General features: G+C 61.6%; 1 protein-coding gene and 1 long non-coding RNA gene across 7 annotated transcripts in view; one reads left to right on the top strand and one right to left on the bottom strand.

The window, feature by feature from the left end:
- Positions 1-18309, top strand: part of TOM1L2 (target of myb1 like 2 membrane trafficking protein) — a 69984-nt gene that overhangs the window by 41696 nt on the left and 9979 nt on the right. For 4 of the 5 annotated variants that reach the window (XM_074341972.1, XM_074341971.1, XM_074341970.1 and 1 more), the window contains exons 4-12: positions 808-957; positions 4574-4708; positions 5734-5868; positions 7322-7438; positions 12318-12451; positions 13930-13978; positions 14256-14379; positions 15748-15865; positions 16855-16930. In XM_074341972.1, the coding sequence (XP_074198073.1) occupies positions 808-957; positions 4574-4708; positions 5734-5868; positions 7322-7438; positions 12318-12451; positions 13930-13978; positions 14256-14379; positions 15748-15865; positions 16855-16930 (1038 nt within the window). The remainder of the gene's footprint in view (positions 1-807; positions 958-4573; positions 4709-5733; positions 5869-7321; positions 7439-12317; positions 12452-13929; positions 13979-14255; positions 14380-15747; positions 15866-16854; positions 16931-18309) is intronic. The other variant, XM_074341973.1, reaches the window with a different exon arrangement.
- LOC123613080 (uncharacterized) lies at positions 9313-12975 on the bottom strand. 2 transcript variants are annotated; one of them, XR_012499331.1, is made up of 3 exons: positions 12720-12975; positions 9948-10115; positions 9313-9449 (listed from the first exon to the last, which is right to left on the bottom strand). It is a non-coding gene; the product is annotated as an uncharacterized LOC123613080 (long non-coding RNA). The 2 variants fall into 2 exon arrangements; XR_006720418.2 differs by lacking the exon at positions 12720-12975 and adding an exon at positions 10204-10404.

Raw genomic sequence — 18309 nt, 5'->3', positions numbered from 1 at the left:
CAGTGTCCCCTTTGCTGGTGACGTCGTTCCCCGGAGGCAGTCCCCACTAGGGGACGTGGCATTGGCGGTGCCAGCCTGGGGCTGGATTTGCAGAGAGCCGCCTGCGAGGCCCGAGGCTCCGTCCAGTGGTCCCCCTGGATCCCAGGACCCCCCCCCCCCGCACCGGGCTGTGAGGACAGCAGGCCTGTGTTGCAGACACACTCGCACCCTGACTGCAGTCCTGCCTCGGGGCACAGGCCCCACTTTCAGCCGGAGAAGCTGGCTCAGACAGACGGCCCTGGGCCCTTCAGGCAGAAAGCCGTGGGCCCGAGCTGCGAGTCCACACCGGCCGTCCGGCCAGGACCCACGAGCGCCTCACTTTCCTGTGTGGCTGAGGCCTGTGTAACTTACTTTTCCAGGGAAGGGCGGAGGGGCAGGGTCTGAATTGAACGTGGGCCTTCGCGGCGCACCGACCACACCGGGGTGAGGATCCTTGGCCTGCTGCCGTGGCTGCAGCAGCAGGTGTGGGGGCCGTGGGGCGTGAGAGTGTGTTTGCTCCCTCATGTAGGGAGGCCTGGAGCCAGGACTTAAACGCTCATGTTGGCCCCACTGAAGCACCAGCCTCCTCCTTGTGCAGAGCTGGTACCCCAGTCAGCAAGGAGCCACTGTCTTCCTGGATGAGGCCATGTGGGGACGCCTGTGCCCTCTGGGTCTGACTCCGGAGGAGACGTCGGAATGGCCTCCAGGAGGAGGAGGGGGTGCCGAGAACCAGCTGCTCCTGGGAGGGACTCCCGGTGCTGACCCCTCTCTCCGTTCCTCCCGCGTCAGGTGCTGGAGACGTGCGTGAAGAACTGTGGCCACCGCTTCCACGTCCTCGTGGCCAACCGAGATTTCATCGACAGCGTTCTGGTCAAGACCATCTCCCCCAAGAACAACCCCCCCACCATCGTACAGGACAAGGTGCTTGCCCTCATCCAGGTGGGTGGCTCGGCCGCGTCCCATGCGGAGGCTGCTCAGGTGTGGCCTCCTCTCAGAGGGTCCTCACGCTTTCCCATCATTTGGAGGAAAGAATGGAGGCTTCTGGGTTTAAATCCCTGTTGAGACATTCTTTTTTTTTTAAACTTTTTTTTATTGAGTTATAGTCAGTTTACAGCATTGGGTCAAATTCCAGTGTCGGGCACAATTTTTCAGTTACACATGAACGTACAGACATTCGTTGCCACGTTCTTTTTCGCTGTGAGCTACCACGAGATCTTGTATGTATTTCCCTGTGCTACACAGTATAATCTTGTTTGTCTATTCTGCATACGCCTGTCAGTACCTACAAATTTTGAACTCTCAGTCTGTCCCTGAGACATTCTGACTTTCTATCATTACCCCACTGGGGTAAAGCCCTCAGCGGTGGCTGTCCAGCCAGGTGACAGGCCACTGCTGGTGTTTTCTGGGCGCCTGGCCCTCGCTGCCCACAGGGGACAGGCCTCTGAGCCACCAGGGCCGCCGTGCAGTGGGAGGAGCTGTGCAGAGGCACGTGCAGGGGCCGCACCACAGGGCGGGGCGGGGTGGTCAGGGTTCCCTGAGGACGTGGCGCTTCTCTTGGCCCCTGTAGGCTGACCAGCTGGGTGGGAGGGCAGAGGGCAGGAGGGCAGGCAGAGAGCAGTGTGGGTAGAGGCCCTCCACCCCCAGAGGGCGGCCGGCACTCGGGACGCGTCCATTGTCGCTGGCTCTGTGATGGACGGCCCCAAACTCAGCACTTCCGCAGCAAACGTGTATCGTCTCTTAGCGTCCAGGGAGCAGGTGTCCAGGAACAGCTCTGCTGGGTGGTTCTCCTGAGGTTGCGTCAGGGCGTCGTCCGGGCTGCCTCATCTGAAGGCCCGGCCACGGCCAGAGGAGCCACACCCAGGGGGCCCCCCACAAGGCTGTTGGCAGGAGGCCTGAGTGTCTCACCATGTGGTCTCTTGAGTGTCCTCGTAACATGGCAGCAGGTGCCCAGAGTGTGGGTGACGCTGCAGCGCCTTTTAGGGCCGCATTGTGGAGCCACGTGTCACGGTTTCTGTCGTGTTCCGTTGGTCAGAGGGAGTTCCAGCCTCAGGAGCAGGGGATTCAGCTGCAGACCTTCCCGAGGAGAGCGGAGGGTGTGGAGGAACGTGGAGCCAGGCCCTGGTGTGCTGAGGGGTGCAGGTGTCGCAGGCAGGAGAGGAGGCTGCGCTGTGTCCTGCAGGTGGTGGGGCGCGGTGACTGTCTCTCAGCCCCTGCCGACAAGGGCTGTGCCGTGGAGAGGAGAGACCAGGGCCCGTGGGAGCTGAGGGGAGGGGGGACCCCGGGCTGAGGCATGGGGCTGGGGAGCCGGGCAGCTGCGGGCTCTGGCTGTTGTTTCTCCTGCGCCCTTTGCCTGAAAGGCTGCCCCACAGCCTGGGTGGGCAAACGCCTGCAGTCTCTGGGCACGTCTGCACAAACCTGCGCGGTCTGGAGCATAGAGCCGTGGTCAGGAGGTCACTGTTACCCGTAACGAAGGATGAGTGCAGTTCGCCAACAGCGTGAAGAAGGGGTGGTGGGGACCAGGCGGCCGGGCCCGCGGAGATCCTGGGGAGGGCAGTGCCCGGAGACCCCGACTCTGGGGACGGAAGTCTGGTCCCAGAGCATCAGCAGGACATGCCAGAGCCTCTTTTCGTCCAAAGAACAGAACCCCTAGTTTAAGTCAGCAATTACTTATTGATCTGAAATTTGATGATTTGAAACTTGAGGAGCAGGGAAGTAAGTGGTGCACATTTGCATGAGGTTTTAGTGTGGGCTTTGGTGTGCAGGCCAAGGACGAAAGCACGACTCTCTCCCCTCGGAACTTCCTCTGGGTCTCCCAGCCCCTGACTCCGGGGCTCAGGCAGGAAGGGGGAGGGACTGGGCAGCGGGGTGGACGCTCCACTGCTGACCGCTCGCTCCCGGACGGACCCTCTGCTTTCCAACGGGCAGCTTGCCAGCACCCGTCTGCCACTCCCTGGCTTCAGGTCGGGGACCAGGGACGACCGGGCCAGCAGAGGCCCGGCCCTGGAGTACAGCCTTGACTCTCAGCCGGGCCAGCAGTCTAGGGGGCTCCCATGTTGTCACTGCCACCTCAGCCCGTGTGGCCGTCCTCCTCTGCTCCTGAAGCTGGACGGTTAGGACGCTGAGTAACCATGAGAACGTGTTCAGCCTGACTGGACAAACGCGGACGAACTGCCTCCTCTATGCCAGGCGAGACCCAGCCCGGCAGAGGCCAGGGCCCAGCTGTGGGCACCGTCCCAGGAAGGAGCCGGAGGCCCATGGCGGCATCTCTGCTTCCCCCGCATCATAGCCTTCAGCAGGGAGTGCACGGTCCGCTGACAGCCCCGCACCGGACGGCACAGGGGTCCCGAACGGGAACAGGAGTGGAGGGAGGCCGTTAACCACCGCTGCCTGGTCGGTTAAATGACAGATGCCAACTCCGGCTGCCCGGGCCAAGGGGGCGTCTGTCCTGACAAGGCAGGCTCCCCAGGGTCCCCTTGAGCTCTTTGTCGCCCCATAGAAATAAAGGGAGGGGGAGAAAAGAAGAAAGAAAAGCAGGAAGCTTCTGTCACGCTTTTTCTCCCCAGCCTCCCACAGCGGGCCGGGAAACTGGTCTTAGACTCCAAAGTTTAGACCCTAAATGAAATGCTGGCACATTTTGGAGCTGTGGTCGCGGGACTCAGCTGGATCTTGGGTTGGGGGGCGCAGCTGGTGGAGGGTGGGGCTCTGGGCGCTCCCCTGGGGCCCATCCAGGAAGAGGGGTCGGCCAGGAGGGCTGTCCTGCCGTGGCGTTCAGCCCCGGGTGGGCAGGTTGGACAGGTGGACCAGGGAAGCCGGCCTACGGCAGGGTCTGTGGTGAGATGCTGAAGCAGGAGGAGCGGGTGAACGAGGCTTTTTGGAAACTGACCTTGTCACGTCAGGTGGTCCGCTGCTTAGAGGCAGGGTGTCTGTGCCCAGGGAGGCGGGAGGCAGCCACACCTGTGACAGCGGCAGAACTGCAGGAGCTGCGCCGCCCTCTCCTCTGGGCATGTGGTGGGGGCCCTTGGGATGCACAGCTTTTTTCGATACGTCCTGTAACTTCCGAAGAACAGAATTTTTTAAAGATGTTAGCAGTTTCATGGATCGACAAGTGGCCGTCTGTGGGAGTGTTTGTTCTCTCCTCTCTGTTGTTTTATTTAGGGACCTAGTGGGCACGCTTTCCGGTGGGCTTTTCCTTGCGGGCATGGAGGCAGGTGCTGTGGGCAGTCACCTTGCCCGTCGGACGGGCGGGCGTCTCCGCTCTGGCTGACTCATCTGCTCTGTCTGCCCGGGGCTCCTCCTGCTGGGCTGAGCAGAGGGTGGAGGCCGCCTGCTCCTGCCCTCACACGTCCTGCCGGCACAGCCTCGCAGGCCCTCCAATCCGATGTTGCCAGGCGTTAATCTCCTGGGATCGGGATGCTCTGCTCTGCAGGCTGAGCCTGGGTGCCAAGGTGCTGCTTCCCGGCTCCTCTCAGGGAAGCGCCACGTGCAGGATGGTGTGGAGGCTTGTCAGAACACTGTGCCCCCCAGGCGCTCCCTCACCGGCCCCCTTTCCCCCCAGGCATGGGCCGATGCCTTTCGGAGCAGCCCCGACCTCACGGGCGTCGTGCACACGTACGAGGAGCTGAAGCGGAAGGGGGTGGAGTTCCCCACCGCAGACCTGGACGCGCTGTCTCCTATACACACCCCGCAGCGGGTGAGCCTCCCCAGCGCCTGTCACGGGCCCCCTGCGGCCGCCCCGTTTGAACTGTTCGGCTTCTCACCAGCTTTCTTGAAGCTCCAGGGTGTTTCTTTTTAATAGTGGAGCTGGGGTGGGGGTGTGCAGTGCAGGAGCGAGACAGCTGGCAGGCGGTTACGTGGCGGGAGTGCCCCCCCCACCGTTGCTCCCCGACTCTGGAAGAAGATAAAGACGAGTCGGTGCAGTTACTCTCAGGGAAATGTCTGCTTGGCAGAGCCATCCTGGGAGGGCCTCCACACTGCCCTTCAGAGCCGGGTCTGGTGTGCGGGTGCCCTCACAGCATCCCCGGCCACAGGGCAAGGGGCACCTTCCAGGCGTTTCACCGTGCAGCTCAAATGGACGCAAACTTCCATTTGAGCTGAGAGGGTCAGCACCAATCCAGACACCCTTGAATCCCATCAGCCTCGGGATTCAAAGCCTGGGGAGAGCCCGCTCAGGCCTCCCACAGCCTCGCTCACATCGCTGCAGCCCTGCTTCAAAGTGAATGGTGCACAGGCAGGGCTGTCCATCCTCTCGTGGGGAGGCCGGCAGCTTGGGGTCTGGGAAGCACCCGCCCCGCTCGCCCGCCATGGGCTGGCCGTTTGCCATCTCTGAAGTGGGGAGGGCGGGAAGGACAGAGCCATGCAGGGAATTGCACTTCCCAAGTCTTGTTTTGGGGTGAGCCCTCCAGAGCACCGGCTGACACAGAGCAGTGCTCTGTGTACGAACAGCATTCGGTAAGTTGTGTAATTACTGTTTGTACTAGTCTCCTTGTAAAGGCCAAAAAGTCATCTTTTGTCACCAAGTAAGGATTCCTGACTAGCAAAACTTCATAGCAGCCCCTCCACTCGGATTCTGAGGTGGTCCTAGCAGTGGGACTGTGACCTGGGCTCTGCAGATGGCCGGGTGGGACGTGCAGCCCCGGGAGGGGAGTGCCGGGTAGGTGTCAGGCCAGCGGTGGGTGGGAGGCCCGGTGAACAGAAGGCTTTGCTGTTGCCGCACAGAGCGTCCCGGAGGTGGACCCAGCTGCCACCATGCCCAGGTCCCAGTCGCAGCCGAAGACGAGTGCCGGCTCCTACTCTGCGCCTCAGGCCCCGGCTCTGAGTGTGACTGGCCCCATCACAGCCAATTCAGAGCAGGTACGTACACACTTCTGGGTCACAGGTGAGCAGGCCGACTGTGCGCCTTCTACTCCGAGGACACAGGGCACTGTGCTAGGTGTCAGTGACATGGGTGTCAGGGCCTGGCCTCTCTCCTGGTGGCTTGCCGTCGAGTGACAGCGTGGTCACTCCGAGGTGGGAGCAGGGCCCGAGTGCTGCATGAGCCCAGAGTGGGGGCAGCCTGGGGGGCGGCACTGCTGAGGTGCCTTGCAGGGGGCGGGGCATGGCCCGGGGCAAGGAGGGGTGGGGCGTGTGCTCTGGGAGCGGCAGGTGGATGGCTTGGAGGCTGGGGCAAGGGCAGGTCTGGAGGTAGGTCTGGGGCAGGGCAGGTGGAGGATGAGCCCCAGAGCCCAGAGATGGAGCTGAGTCATGAGCGCCCCGGGTGTCCCGCAGAGACGTCTACATCTTCCTGTGCGAGGTCAGCCTGGGCTGTGGAGGCAGAGGCCGGCACGGAGCCTTCAGGAAGGGTAGTCCTGCTTCACCCCAGACGCTGCCCACCTCCCTGAGCTGTGTCCTCGGGGGGCCGGTCCCGCCCCAGCCCCAGCCCTGAGCTGTGTCCTCGGGGGCAGGGCTGCCTCAGCCTCAAACTGGATTTTTTTTAGATGAGTCTGAATAATTGTCTTTAGATGAATCTAGAGAATTTCCATTAGTAAAAACTTGAGAATTGGTCAGACTTAGAAAAAAAAACCCCAAAGTTTATATTTTTTTAATTCTTATTTAACATTTGTGACAAGTAATTCTTATGGAACCGCATTTGAACAGAGAGGTCTGGGGGCAGCTGAGGGGCAGACCACTCTGCCACGGGGGTCAGTGGGTCAGTCCTGGTACCACCATTAAGAAAATGAAAAAAATAAAACACAGAGGGGTCAAGCGATTGTGCTGGTTAACAGAGCACGTGCACGTTTCCCTGCTGCCAGCTCCAAGGAGGGCCATGGTTGGGCAGGAGGTGGGCTGGGGAGTCAGGCCTGAGCTAGACACCAGCTCTGCTCCTCCCAGGGGACATAGACACCGAGCCTCAGTCTCCTGAGAGCAGGTCGGGGCATGGATCCCTTGGTAGGGAGCCGGTGGGGTGTCTTCTGCCAGAAGTAAGTGGTTCATGCTGGCCAGCCATCAGAGATCCTAGACTCCCGGCTGGAGTCTGCAACCACAAGGTTCCTGGACGAGGGTCCCGCCCCACAGGGACCTTGGGGGCCACACCGTCCACCATGTGAACGCACAGAGACAGGGCCTGAGAGGTCCACTTCCTGCTGCAGGCCCCACAGTGGGAGAGCCCCTCTCCCCCACGTCCCCGGCAGCAGCCGCAGTGGCAGCCTGGTCCCCCAGTCAGGTCTTTGCCAGCTGCCCTCACCCTCACGGGCAGGCGGAGTGAGGCCGTGTCCCGCCAGGCGCAGGCTCACTGGCCTCCCCCGGCCTTCCTCCCTGGCCCCAACAGATCGCCAGGCTGCGCAGCGAACTGGATGTTGTTCGAGGAAACACAAAAGTCATGTCTGAGATGTTGACAGAAATGGTCCCTGGGCAGGAGGACTCGTCCGATCTGGAGCTGCTGCAGGTGAGGGGCCTCGTCTCGTGGAAGCTCCGGGCCAGGGGCACGCAGGGAGGTGGGAGGTGGGGTGGGGTTGGGGTGCTGTCCTCGAGAGGGGTTGAGCCCATGTGACCCACACTCGGCCCCACAGCCCTGGGGGCCCTCAGAGTCCAGTCCCAGGCTCTCTTCTTTATTGTCCTTGAACACAGTTTTTGGGGGCGTAGGAGTAGCTCAGTGGTAGAGAATATGCTTAGCATGCGTGAGGTCCTGGGTTCAATCCCCAGTACCTCTGTTCTAAACAAAACAAAACAAAACAAAACACTTTGTGCTGATTAGAAAGTGCCAGTTGCAGAATACATGCCTTTTGAAAGAAAAAGGAAGTCAAAGAAGAAAATAATAATCTTCTTTAGTCCCAGGGTCCACAGATAAGCACATCTTTTCTTTACGATGCTTTCCCATGTTTATTTCAAATGTGGGTGAGATGATATCCCGTGCTCGATTTTGCACATCTCTGTTCACCCAACGTTACGTCACAAATGTGTGAGGGACCTTCAGCCTTCCCTGAGCGTGGGGTAAAGCAGGGGACCCTTTCCTTTTCCTGGCGCTGCGGGTTCCCAGGATGATTGCCCACATCGTGGTTCCTGAGGCTCCGTAGCTAACGGGACGCCCTGCAGACCCAGAAACCTGGCACAAAAGGGCCCAGGAGCAAGGCTGGCCTGCGGGGATCCTGCCCCAGGCCCCGCTTCTGGGTCCGCCAGACCCAGAACTATCCCCAACCCTGGCTCAGACACTCCGGCGTCTGTGGGAAGTGGCAGTGGCACTGCCCTCAGAAGCAGTGACCTTCTGGAGGGGGAGAGGGTTCTGGGAGGCCTGGGGCTGTCTCCAGCAGGAGGTGGGGCAGGTGGGCATGGCAGGGCTGCCTGGCTCTGTCCCCTGAGGGCCACACTGCACTCTGCTTCAGGCTTGCCCCGCCCCCTCCCAGGGGCTGGGCGGGTCCCTGCTGCTTGTCTGCACCTCAGGGGATGAGGGTGGGCGGAGGCCTGCCCTGGGCACCCCCTACCCCCACCCCCACCCCCACCCCACACACAGAGAGAGCCCAGGGATGTGTGGGCCGTGGTCCCTGGTCCAGAGATGTTCACAGCAGGCAGCCCATCTCCCACCACGAGGAGGGCCTCCCAGCCACAGCCAGGCTGGGGCAAGTCCCGTGTGCAGGTGCCACACTCTGGGGCACCCGGCAAGACATCATCCATCGCTACCGCATCAGCCTCCATCCCTGGCCCGCAGGGGCTCTTCCAGGCATCCCTCGAGGCACAGGAATCTGAGATGCGTCCCCAGAGAGTCCAGAAACCCAGCGGGCCTCTGGAGGCAGCTCTGTGCTGTGTCAGCATCAGAGCTCCTGCTGACAGGGGTTTGCAGTGGACGGAGCTGAGCTCCTGGCCGCAGGGGGAGCAGAACAAAGCCAGTGTGCGGCAGACGGCCCAAGCCACCCAGACAGCAGGCACCCCTGTGTACGTGTGCATGCACATGTGTGCGTGTGTGTGTACACAAGCCCGTCAGCCAAGACAAACGGAACCTGATCCCCTGGTCTCAGCTCACAGTTTTCAAAAATAGGTTGCTTCCCATGACATTTCCCTTCCCTCTGTTTTGTTCCGACTCCAAGCCGATCCACCCTCATGCTGTCGTATAAGTCAGAGGGAGGGCAGTGCTGGGCGCCAGTGGGAGGCTGTCCTTCCGGCCTGGGAGGCTCAGGGGTGGGCAGCTCGATGTGAACAGACACGGCTCTTCAGGCCGCTGGCCTCGCTCCTCCATCATTCTCGACATCGGCCTCCTTCCCTCCACAGTCGGCAGCTGGCCAGGTGGGGTTTCCCAGGGGTCACTCGGGGCAGCACCGAACAGCAAGCTTCCGCTTGGGAAAAATGCCACGATCTGCTTGGAAAGGGACAGGGTCCGACTGTGCCCTGAGGACCCCTCTGTCGAGCTGGAGAGCGGCCAGATCGCTTGGGGTAGAAGCTGGCCAGGCTCGCAGTGCTGGCCGGGGCTGTGGAAGCAAATGCATTTGTCACCATCCCAAGTGGTCACACCGTCAGAAGCGGCTCCCAACTTGAGTGTAAATTGCTGGGCAAGAGGCAGAAGAAGTGTGGAGGGGAGATTGGAGGTGTCGGCAAGGATGCCCGTTGCCGCGGCTTCCTGCCACTGCACAGTGCTTCCAGGGGTGGCCTGGCCTGCAGTCTGCAGAGCGGCAGGAACACTGGGCAGGGTGGGCGAGGGGGCACTGAGTCCCCCGGGACAGTGTGGTGGGACGTCCCTGGGAAGGTGGAGGCTTCCCTCTGAGCTGGGGGGACCCGCCCGGCAGCTGGTCCAGCTCCTCCTTGTGCTGCCTCCCCAACTGCCTGCCTCTTCTTAACATCCTGTCATTCCCTGGAAGCATGTCTGTCTCCACACGGAATAGACTTTGGGAAGCAGCACAAGCAGGCAGGAAGAGCCACAGCTTAGGCGCCCCTGGGTTCATGTCCTTACATTAGGCAGGTCACCTCACCTCGGAGCCTGGGGTGATCTCTCACCGTGGAAGGACTGGGCATCGTCTGATGAATGAGCTACAGTGTGGGCGCAGCTGTCGAAGCCACTGTGACCACAAGCTGCTCCCCTTCCACACACGGAGCTGAAGTCTGCCTCCTGGGACTCTGCCCTGGTCTGTCTGCTTGACCTGCAGCAGAAAACAAATTACTCTGTCATGTGGTGGGTCCTTAATACTAGCCAGTGGCCACCAGCCCCTCCCACGGCCCAGTCTCTACATGGTGCTAGCCTGGCTGTTGGCATCGTCCCCACGGGTCAGCCAGGGGGTTCTCAGCAGGAGGCAGCGCTGGGAAACCGAGAACTTCCATCCACTGAAGACCGTCCACCTCCCTCGCCAGCTGTTCAGCCTCGTCTTCCTCGTCGTGGGTGTGGGCACTGGGTCCTGCCTGAAATTTGAGACTGCCTCCCTGGGGGCTGGAGTTCTCGCCCTTAGCTGCGCCTGGGAGTCCAGCTTTCGGCATCTGTAAAGATCGCGGTGCCACTGTCGGTGCCCTCGGCTGCTCCCAGATTCCTCTCCAGCTGTGTCTTTACTCACTACCTGAGCCAGCCATGCCCAACATGGGCATCCATTCCTGGCCACCCCTCGTGCCCTGGAAGAAGCCCTGGCCCATGTTGTCTCTCGGGTGGCAGGTGGTCCCCTCTTGCCTCTTGCGTCTCACTTCAACAAAAACCAGAATGATGGCACCATTCTCTCTAGAGAAATCTCATTTATCCTGCGTGTTTAGCCCGTTCGTCCCCTTTCTCTTCAGCAAAGACGTTCTCTTGCTCCCTCCCCTTTGCAGCTGTAGAAGACAGGTCCTCAGGACCTCACTCCTCCCCTTAGAACCTGGAGAGGGTTCAGAGGAGAACTGTTAGGAAGATGAGAAGATGGTTTTGCAAGGTGGGGATGAGAACGTCCCTTGGAGAAAAGATAAAAGCACTGGGATTTATTAGACTAGAAAAGAGGCTATTCTGTAAGATGCTCTGAGGAATGGAGGGCTTGTGCACAGAGCGGTGACCAGCTGGTCTCCCCTTCGTTGAGAACCAGACGCAGGGAGGCCAGGCTGAGACCTTCTGTGTCTGGGAAGTTCCTGCCCCAGCTGTTGCCAGGTGGAGGGGGAGCTGGGCCGGCTATGGCTCCCAGTGTCTCGGGACCAGGAGAAGAAGCCCAGCTGGGTGTGCAGAGGTGGCGGGAGGCAGGGGAGGGTCTCCCCGCTGAGCCGGCCGTGTGGAGGCCATGTGGTCAGCCGGTGGGTGGCGGGGTCGGCAGGAATCTTCACACTCTGGTCCTCCTCTCTATTCCGTCTCTTTTTTTCCTTCCTGTTTAATATTTTTGAAAGACAGTAACTTGAAAGGTTGAAGCAAGGAGAAGGTAAAACTTTCTGTAGAGACCCCTGATTCATGATGAGACCCCCCAGGCCTGTGTTTCGGCAAAGCTCCTGGGGGGGCCCCTGGGTGCTGGTCCAGGCGGTCCTGCCCAGCACCCCAGCCGAAGGCCACAGGCAGGAGGCCACGTGCTGGGCCCTCGGGTGTCATCCCGCCTCCGGGCAAGGCTTCCGAAATCACCTAGCGCTTCCCAAACATTCGGGAAAGTCACGGAGCCCTTCCTCCACAAGAGAAGCTGTGGTGTTTACACACGGTGTTCAGCACACACGGAAGCAGACCCACCCTGGCTGCTGGGGAGCCCGGGCAGAGCGTCACCTCTTCCCAGCCCTGGCCCCTCATCCCGCTCTGGGAGAGAGGCCCAAACAGCTAATGATCAGTCACAGTTGCCTGCTGCCTGCCACAGGGCCCGTGCCCACAGGGAGGCCAGGCCCAGCCCTTCCCTCTCCTGCTTCAGGTGGGAGCTTCAGGTGTGTGCAGCCTGCGGAGGGTCGGCCTGGTTCTCCTCTGGCTCGGGGCGTGGGGCTTCTGCTGTTTGGGGTGGGCTGGACCGGTCTTCCCTTTCTGGAGGCGTAGGCGCCCTGGGCGGTCTGGGGCGGCTGGGGAGTCGGTGTGTTCGTTGGCAACCCCAGAAAACACCTGAGATGCGCTATGGTTCGCAGAGGATGAGGCCAGCCTGTCCCAAGTGCCAGGAAGGCCTGGGGGCTTTTGTGGAGGAGGAAAAGCAGGTGCAGGTTCACGTCCTCAGGCTTTGAAGACGGTTTGAACAGACATGCTCTGCGCCCGCGGCGTCTGTCTCCGGAGGAAGCCAAGCCTCGGCCGGGGGAGGCGGGGAGGGGGCTTCCACCTGCCTCTCGCACACCTGGCTTTGTGGACGACCCCTTTGGTGGCTTCTCCGAGTGAGCACACGTCTTTGGAGAGCACGCGGAGGCAGGCGGAAGCGTGGGGGTAGCAGGCGCTTGTCCCCTAGGAGCTGCACAGGACCTGCCGCGCCATGCAGCAGCGCATCGTGGAGCTCATCTCCCGCGTGTGCAACGAGGAGGTCACGGAGGAGCTGCTGCACGTCAACGACGACCTCAACAACGTCTTCCTCCGCTACGAGAGGTGGGCGGGGCGGGGGTGGGGCGACGGGGTGGGGGCGGTGCTCGGGCGGCAGGGGCGGGGCGGCGGGGAGGCCGGGGGCGGGGGTGGGGGAGTAGCCCAGGAGACGGGGTCGCGGGTCAGACCTTGCTCCGTGAGCTGCAGGCCGTCCCCCCGGGAGGGAGGACCGGGCACCGGCTGCAGCTCCTGCGCCTGCGCCTCTGACGGGCCTCTGCGCGGGAAAAGGACTGACAGGGAAAGTCTCCACCGAGGGAAGAAGATTTGCTCTTACCCGCTTTTGGAAAGAGCAATCTCTCCCTTCTCTGGATGTTCAGAGGCAGGCGGGGTGCAGGCCAGATGTCAGGGTGCTGCTGCGGGAACACAGTCACTCTCGCTCTCCTGCAGCCAAAGCCTTTTTGGGTTCGAGGCAGCAAACATATATGTACCTTTCCCTTCCCCATGTGGCCCGGGCAGTGTTCCCGGGGGCGGGTTGACACCAGGCAGGTTCCACCGGTCGCTCTGATGGGCGGCCGCCCCTGAAAGCGCCCCACCAGGCCAGCCTTCTCCTCCCGTGGGCCAGGTCCGGGCACCCCCTCTCAGGGCTGCCGGCTGGTGGCTGCTGTCCTGGCATTCCAGATGCTCACCTCTGGGGCCTTGGAGGGTGACTTGGCCAAGGCTGCCACAACTCTGGGCTTTTCTCAGCTTCGACTGCGGCGGTTGGGGTGGGTGGCCGGTGTCTGTCTGATGGATGAAGAGACCTCGGTGTAAGGATTTAGCCGTCCCAGCCCGTGGGGGAACAGGAGCAGACACCAGCACCTGTGGTCTTGCGGGGCGGTCCAGTTCCTCCGCCCTGAATGGGCTGCCTTTCACCTGCTAGAGCCACGAGGCCCTTCTGGCGCGGGCATTTTCGGCCCCAGTGTCACAGTTCAAGCAGAGCCGGGGCCAGGGGGCCTCTGTTGAGACCGCTTGTCCGTCACAGAGGGCTGGGGAGGTGCTCCAGCCTTGGAAAGTCTCAGGGGCCCTTTGGGCACTTGCTCCTTTAGACACTGAGGACAAAGCACAGCCCCGCAGGCATCACCCAGGTGTCCCCCCCTGGGGTCCCCCTCAGCAGGCACTGACCCCAGCGAGGGTGCAGACTGATGTTGAGCAGGGGTCTCAGCAGAACCCCAGCTGGAGAACCCCAGGGGCTGCAGTGCCTGCCTCACCCTCAGAGGGACCCCAGCCTCCCCTCCAGGTCAGAGGAGCACACGGCCCGGGCTGCGAGGGGTGGCGGGGGGAGCTTCTGCTGGCCGCCTGGATGTGCCAGCTGACACCTGCTCCAGGGATCCCCATGGGGTGGCAGGCACAGCGAAGGAGGTGGGCCTGGTTGGTCTCCTTTCCTGGAGCTGGGTCTCTGCTGGCCTCCTGCCCTCGGTCTCCAGAAGCTCCTGGGGCCAGGGAGCATCACGGTGCCGTGTCCTGGGCTTCCGTCCCCCCTCACTCTGCCCTCCCTTCTCCGTCAGGTTCGAGCGGTACAGGTCGGGCCGATCCGCACAGAATGCCAGCAATGGGGTGAGTATTCCTTCAGGACTCTCGCCTCTGGGGCCAGGACACCCGCCTTGGTTTGGCCTCACCTCCGGTTTCTCTAGCACGGGTGAAAGTATTTGGGCGATGGAAGAGCAGGCTCTGGTGATGGGGTCCCACGAGGCGCTGGCGGCACGTCCCTGGCGGGAGGGTGACAGCTCCCGGGACCTCCCTGTCCTGGTGACTGAGGCAGCCTCACCTCGCTAGGGTGCGGGGGTGGCCTGTGGGCTGGGCTTGCTCATGCCAGGCCCGCCTGCCCTGACAGGCGCTGAGTGAAGTGGCAGAGGACAACCTCATAGACCTGGGGCCGGGGTCTCCAGCCGTGGTGAGCCCCGCCGTAGGGAGCACGGCGCCCCCGTCTTCCCTCTCCTCCCAGCTGGCGGGCTTGGGTGAGTGTCTCCAGCCCTTCTCTCTGTGCAAGGCCTGAGAGAGCCCTGTGGGGGGTCCGTGGGGAAGCCTGTTTCCAGGCCCAGCTTCGCTTCAAAACTTCTTCCCCCAAACTTAAAGTTTAAACCTGTGTTGGAAAGCCGGGGTGGGGGCGGGCCCAAGGAACGGGAAGCTGCTTGCTTCTTAAAGAAAGGTGGCGGCCGTGTTGTATCTGGAATATTCCCTGTGGTTGAAGTGATTTCCTCCTCAGTGTCAGTCAGGCCAAGGGTGGCAAGTAGGTTTCAGTTCATTGGGTGCTAGACACGCGGGTCCAGGAAGGGTGCCGAGGCCACATCAGGGCTTGGGCAACATGCTCTGGCTGCCTGGTGGTGTCAGCTGTGCGCAGAAGCAGGAAGGGGTTTGCCGTCCTCGAAGCAGCATCAGCAAAAGTGCTGCATCCTCTGGAGCCTGAAACGGAGATGCTGCTTTTCCACAGGTCATTGCCTTCAAAGTGTGGGCGCGACTTGAGGTCTTACACTCACGGGATGGTGCCAATCTATAAAAATAAAGCTGCGGTTTTGAAATAATTAATGAGCATGACCCTCTCAAAATCTGTCCTCTACCCTGCTTGTCTGTTTTTTTTTTTTCTTATTATCTGTATTTCTACTTTCATTTCATTTCAGTTGAATTGAGCTTTTATTTAGCGCCCTGTCAGTTACTGTAATTCTGGCTTCTCGGTATCTCATGTCTGTAGCCACAGATTTCCCTGCTCTCAGCCCACCCAGCACGTGGCCACCAGGTTTAATTCTTAAAATTCACATTGAATTCTGCTGCCTCCTCTCTTTAAAAAGTCGAGTGTTTTTCCATCAGCTCCTTTACCTGGTGTTTGAGGCCTCATCCTCTGTGGCTCTCTGTGAGCCCCAATCACACCACACCCTGGGCTCCCCGGCCCTGCACCCCTTACCCCTCACCCGCATGCAGCCCAGGCCCCTGGTGCTGTGGCAGCTTCCAGCCTCTCCAGTGCCTCCAGCTAAGTTCTTGTCTCCGTCTGTTCCCTGACCCTGGGTACCCTGGAGGCCGAGAGCCACATCAGATTCACTCTGGTCCAGGCAGGGTTAGGCTCTGAATGCACAGGCGCCTGTGGAATACTTGACAAATAAACGACCACGTCCTCAGCTGTGACCAGCCACCCGGAGTGCCCTGGGGAGGCCGGAGCCTGTGGGCCTGCCTTCTTACCCCCGCTGGTTCCTGAGCGGCTTGGGGGTCCATGGCTCTCCCCTCTCTCTTCTGCCCCCTCCCCCCAGAATTTCACCCCGCCTGGGTGGCCCTTCACCACATCAGATCCACATTCGTTCCTGCCACCCCACCCCACCCCCGTTCTCTTGTCACAGACCTGGGGACAGAGAGCGTCAGCGGCACCCTCAGTTCCCTGCAGCAGTGCGACCCCCGGGACAGCTTTGACATGTTTGCCCAGACGAGAGGGAGCTCCTTGGCTGAGCAACGCAAGACGTATGTGGGGACCCTGTCGAAGGCTCTCGGGAGACCCTGGGGGGGATTGACCCCCGTCTGGCCCCACACTAGCACGAGAGGCCTTTTGTTTGCCGGGTCCAGGACCTCTGAGAACTCTAAACTCTGGCTGTTGGGACTTGTCGGTAGGCGCGACGTGGAATGGGGGCCAGCACTCCACTGTGGGGCATGTGTCGCGGCTCCCCCGCCAGTCACAGGAGTGGAGGGGGCTCTGCTGTTCTCTCTGCTGCCTCGTGACCTCGTCTGCCGGGAGCCAGGGCCCCCGGGGGTGCAGGCAGGGCTTCCCCGACAGCAGCTCTGAGCACCGTGAGCCATGTGGACGTGGGGGAGTCGAATCCAGAATCCACAGCCCCTGCAGCTCTCTGGAACCTGCTTTGAGCTTTCTGTCCAGCCTAAAGGCAGGTGAGGGACACTGTTCCCCACCTCCCCAGGGACCCAATGTCTTGACACATGGAGGTCTCTGAGCCCCGTGCTCAGGACTCAGCGGTGGACCAGAGACCCAGGGCCTCATGCGCCCTTCAGCAAAAGCTGCTTTCAGAGTGATCCAGCGGAGGAAGTTGGGGAGCGGAAGACAACAGACCCGACCCCAGACCCTGAGACCAGCTTCCTTGTCAGATGTTGCTCAGGCTGTGCTTTTAAAACAAGGATTAAAACCGCCTTTCCTCTGTCTAGCCCCTCCCGCTAAGCAGTGTCAGGGCACTTCTGCCATCCTGCCGTTGCACCGTAGAGATGCCCGTGCTGTTACTTAGAAGAGGGACAGTGAGGTGCAGAGTCCCGACCCTGGAGGGAGGGCTGGCTGAACCTGTGCTCAAACCCTGGCCTCTGGCTTCAGCTACGGCTGAAACACTGAGGCCATGGGCAGCATTGTGCTGAGTGCTTGTGAGGAAGGAGGAAGGGGCTGTAGACGGGAAGTGACTGCAAGTCACTGCCCGTCCCCTGTGACCTTCCTGCCGGTGCTGCTTCATCTCCAGGGCCACCTACGAGGACCCCCAGGCTGTCGGAGGACTTGCCTCTGCACTAGACAGTCGGAAACAGAGCTCCGAAGTGGTAGGTCTTTAATCTGTTTTTCTGCCTGGAGTCCTGCAGGGTGGGGGGAAGCTGGCTGGATAGTCAGGCAGAAGCTGGAGTGCAGGGAGGGCAGACCAGGATGACAGCTGTGTTAGCTCATCCAGCCCTTGCCAACCCCCACACGCCCGTGTCCGCTTTCCCATGACACCCAGGAGGAATTGGGCCCAGAGGCTGTCAGGCTAGGGGTACTGGGTGAGCGGCCGCAGGCAGGGCTGCTTCCCCAGGAGGTGCGACCGGGAGTCCCTGCCCTTCCTCCTGTGGTGGCTCCGAGTTCCCAGGGCGCAGGGCCTCTCCCCAAAGGCTGCGGCGCCCTGGGTGGGCCGTGCCTGGCAGGGACGGCCCTGACGCAGACGGGATCCTGCGTGGTCCCTGCCGGCCCCTGCCAGTCTTCTGTCATGGGCCTGGCGAGGCAGGGCCCTATTAGAAGTAGCTGATGGTCTGGGCGGGTTTGGGGAGCAGGGCCAGAGGGTGGAAGGGACAGGTGGTGGTGGGGAGGGCGCTCTGGGAAGCTCCATGTCTGGAAAGAGCCGCGCTGAAGGTGGAGGTGCTTGGAGGTGGTGGATGGTGCTTGTTGGAGCCAAAACGCAGTCACGGATCTGTGAGGTTGCATCTCACCGAAGGAAGAGGGTTTGTGCCTTAATGCTTCTCCTGAGATGGTTCCCTCTTTGCCTGAGAAACGTGTGTGGCAGCGAGTGAGTGAATGTATGTTGGCCCTGTAACAGCTGCCAGCTCCCCTGCACCCCTCCCCAAGACAGAAAGGGGCAGTGATCATCTGTCCACCAGAGGGGTCGGTGTCCTGAAGGCCAGGCCTTGGCCTCCCGGCCCCTGTCCAATTGGCCCGGGCGGGCAGCAGGGCTGCGGTCTGGTCCCTGTGAGAAACCTCGCCCTGTGGGAGGGACTCCTGGTCCCCAGGGCCCTGGTGGCTCAGCTGGCTGCGTGAGGGCCAAGCGGCCCTTTGTCTGCACTGGCCACCAGGGGGCACGGAAGAGCCAGCCCTCCGCACGACTCCCGAGACCCGGCCCCCCAAACCTGCGTGGTGGCCGGGGTCCTGGTCTGGTCCAGTAATGTGACCCCATTACTGGGGACGCGCTCCCTCCAACTGAGAGGGTGCCAGGCCGGCCCCTCCCCCCCACTGCCTGCAGGGTCTCCTCCCGCCACTCCCACTGTGTTCTGCTGCACCTCTGCTGCCTGCGTACAGGCCTGGGCTCCAGGCTCAGGAATGCGGCCACTTCCGCCTTCACCCCTGGGCGCCTGGCCTGGCCCACCTGCCTGTCTTCAGCGTCTCCACCTGACAGGAGGCAGGCTGCTCAAGGGGGTGATCTGGGGAGCGGGGGTGAGTGTGGGCTGTGTGTGTGTGT

The sequence above is a fragment of the Camelus bactrianus genome, chromosome 16 (assembly GCF_048773025.1).
Source record: "Camelus bactrianus isolate YW-2024 breed Bactrian camel chromosome 16, ASM4877302v1, whole genome shotgun sequence".
NCBI lineage: Eukaryota > Metazoa > Chordata > Mammalia > Artiodactyla > Camelidae > Camelus > Camelus bactrianus.
The sequence above is the reverse complement of the archived record's forward strand: the minus strand, read 5'-3'. Positions and strand labels throughout refer to the sequence as shown.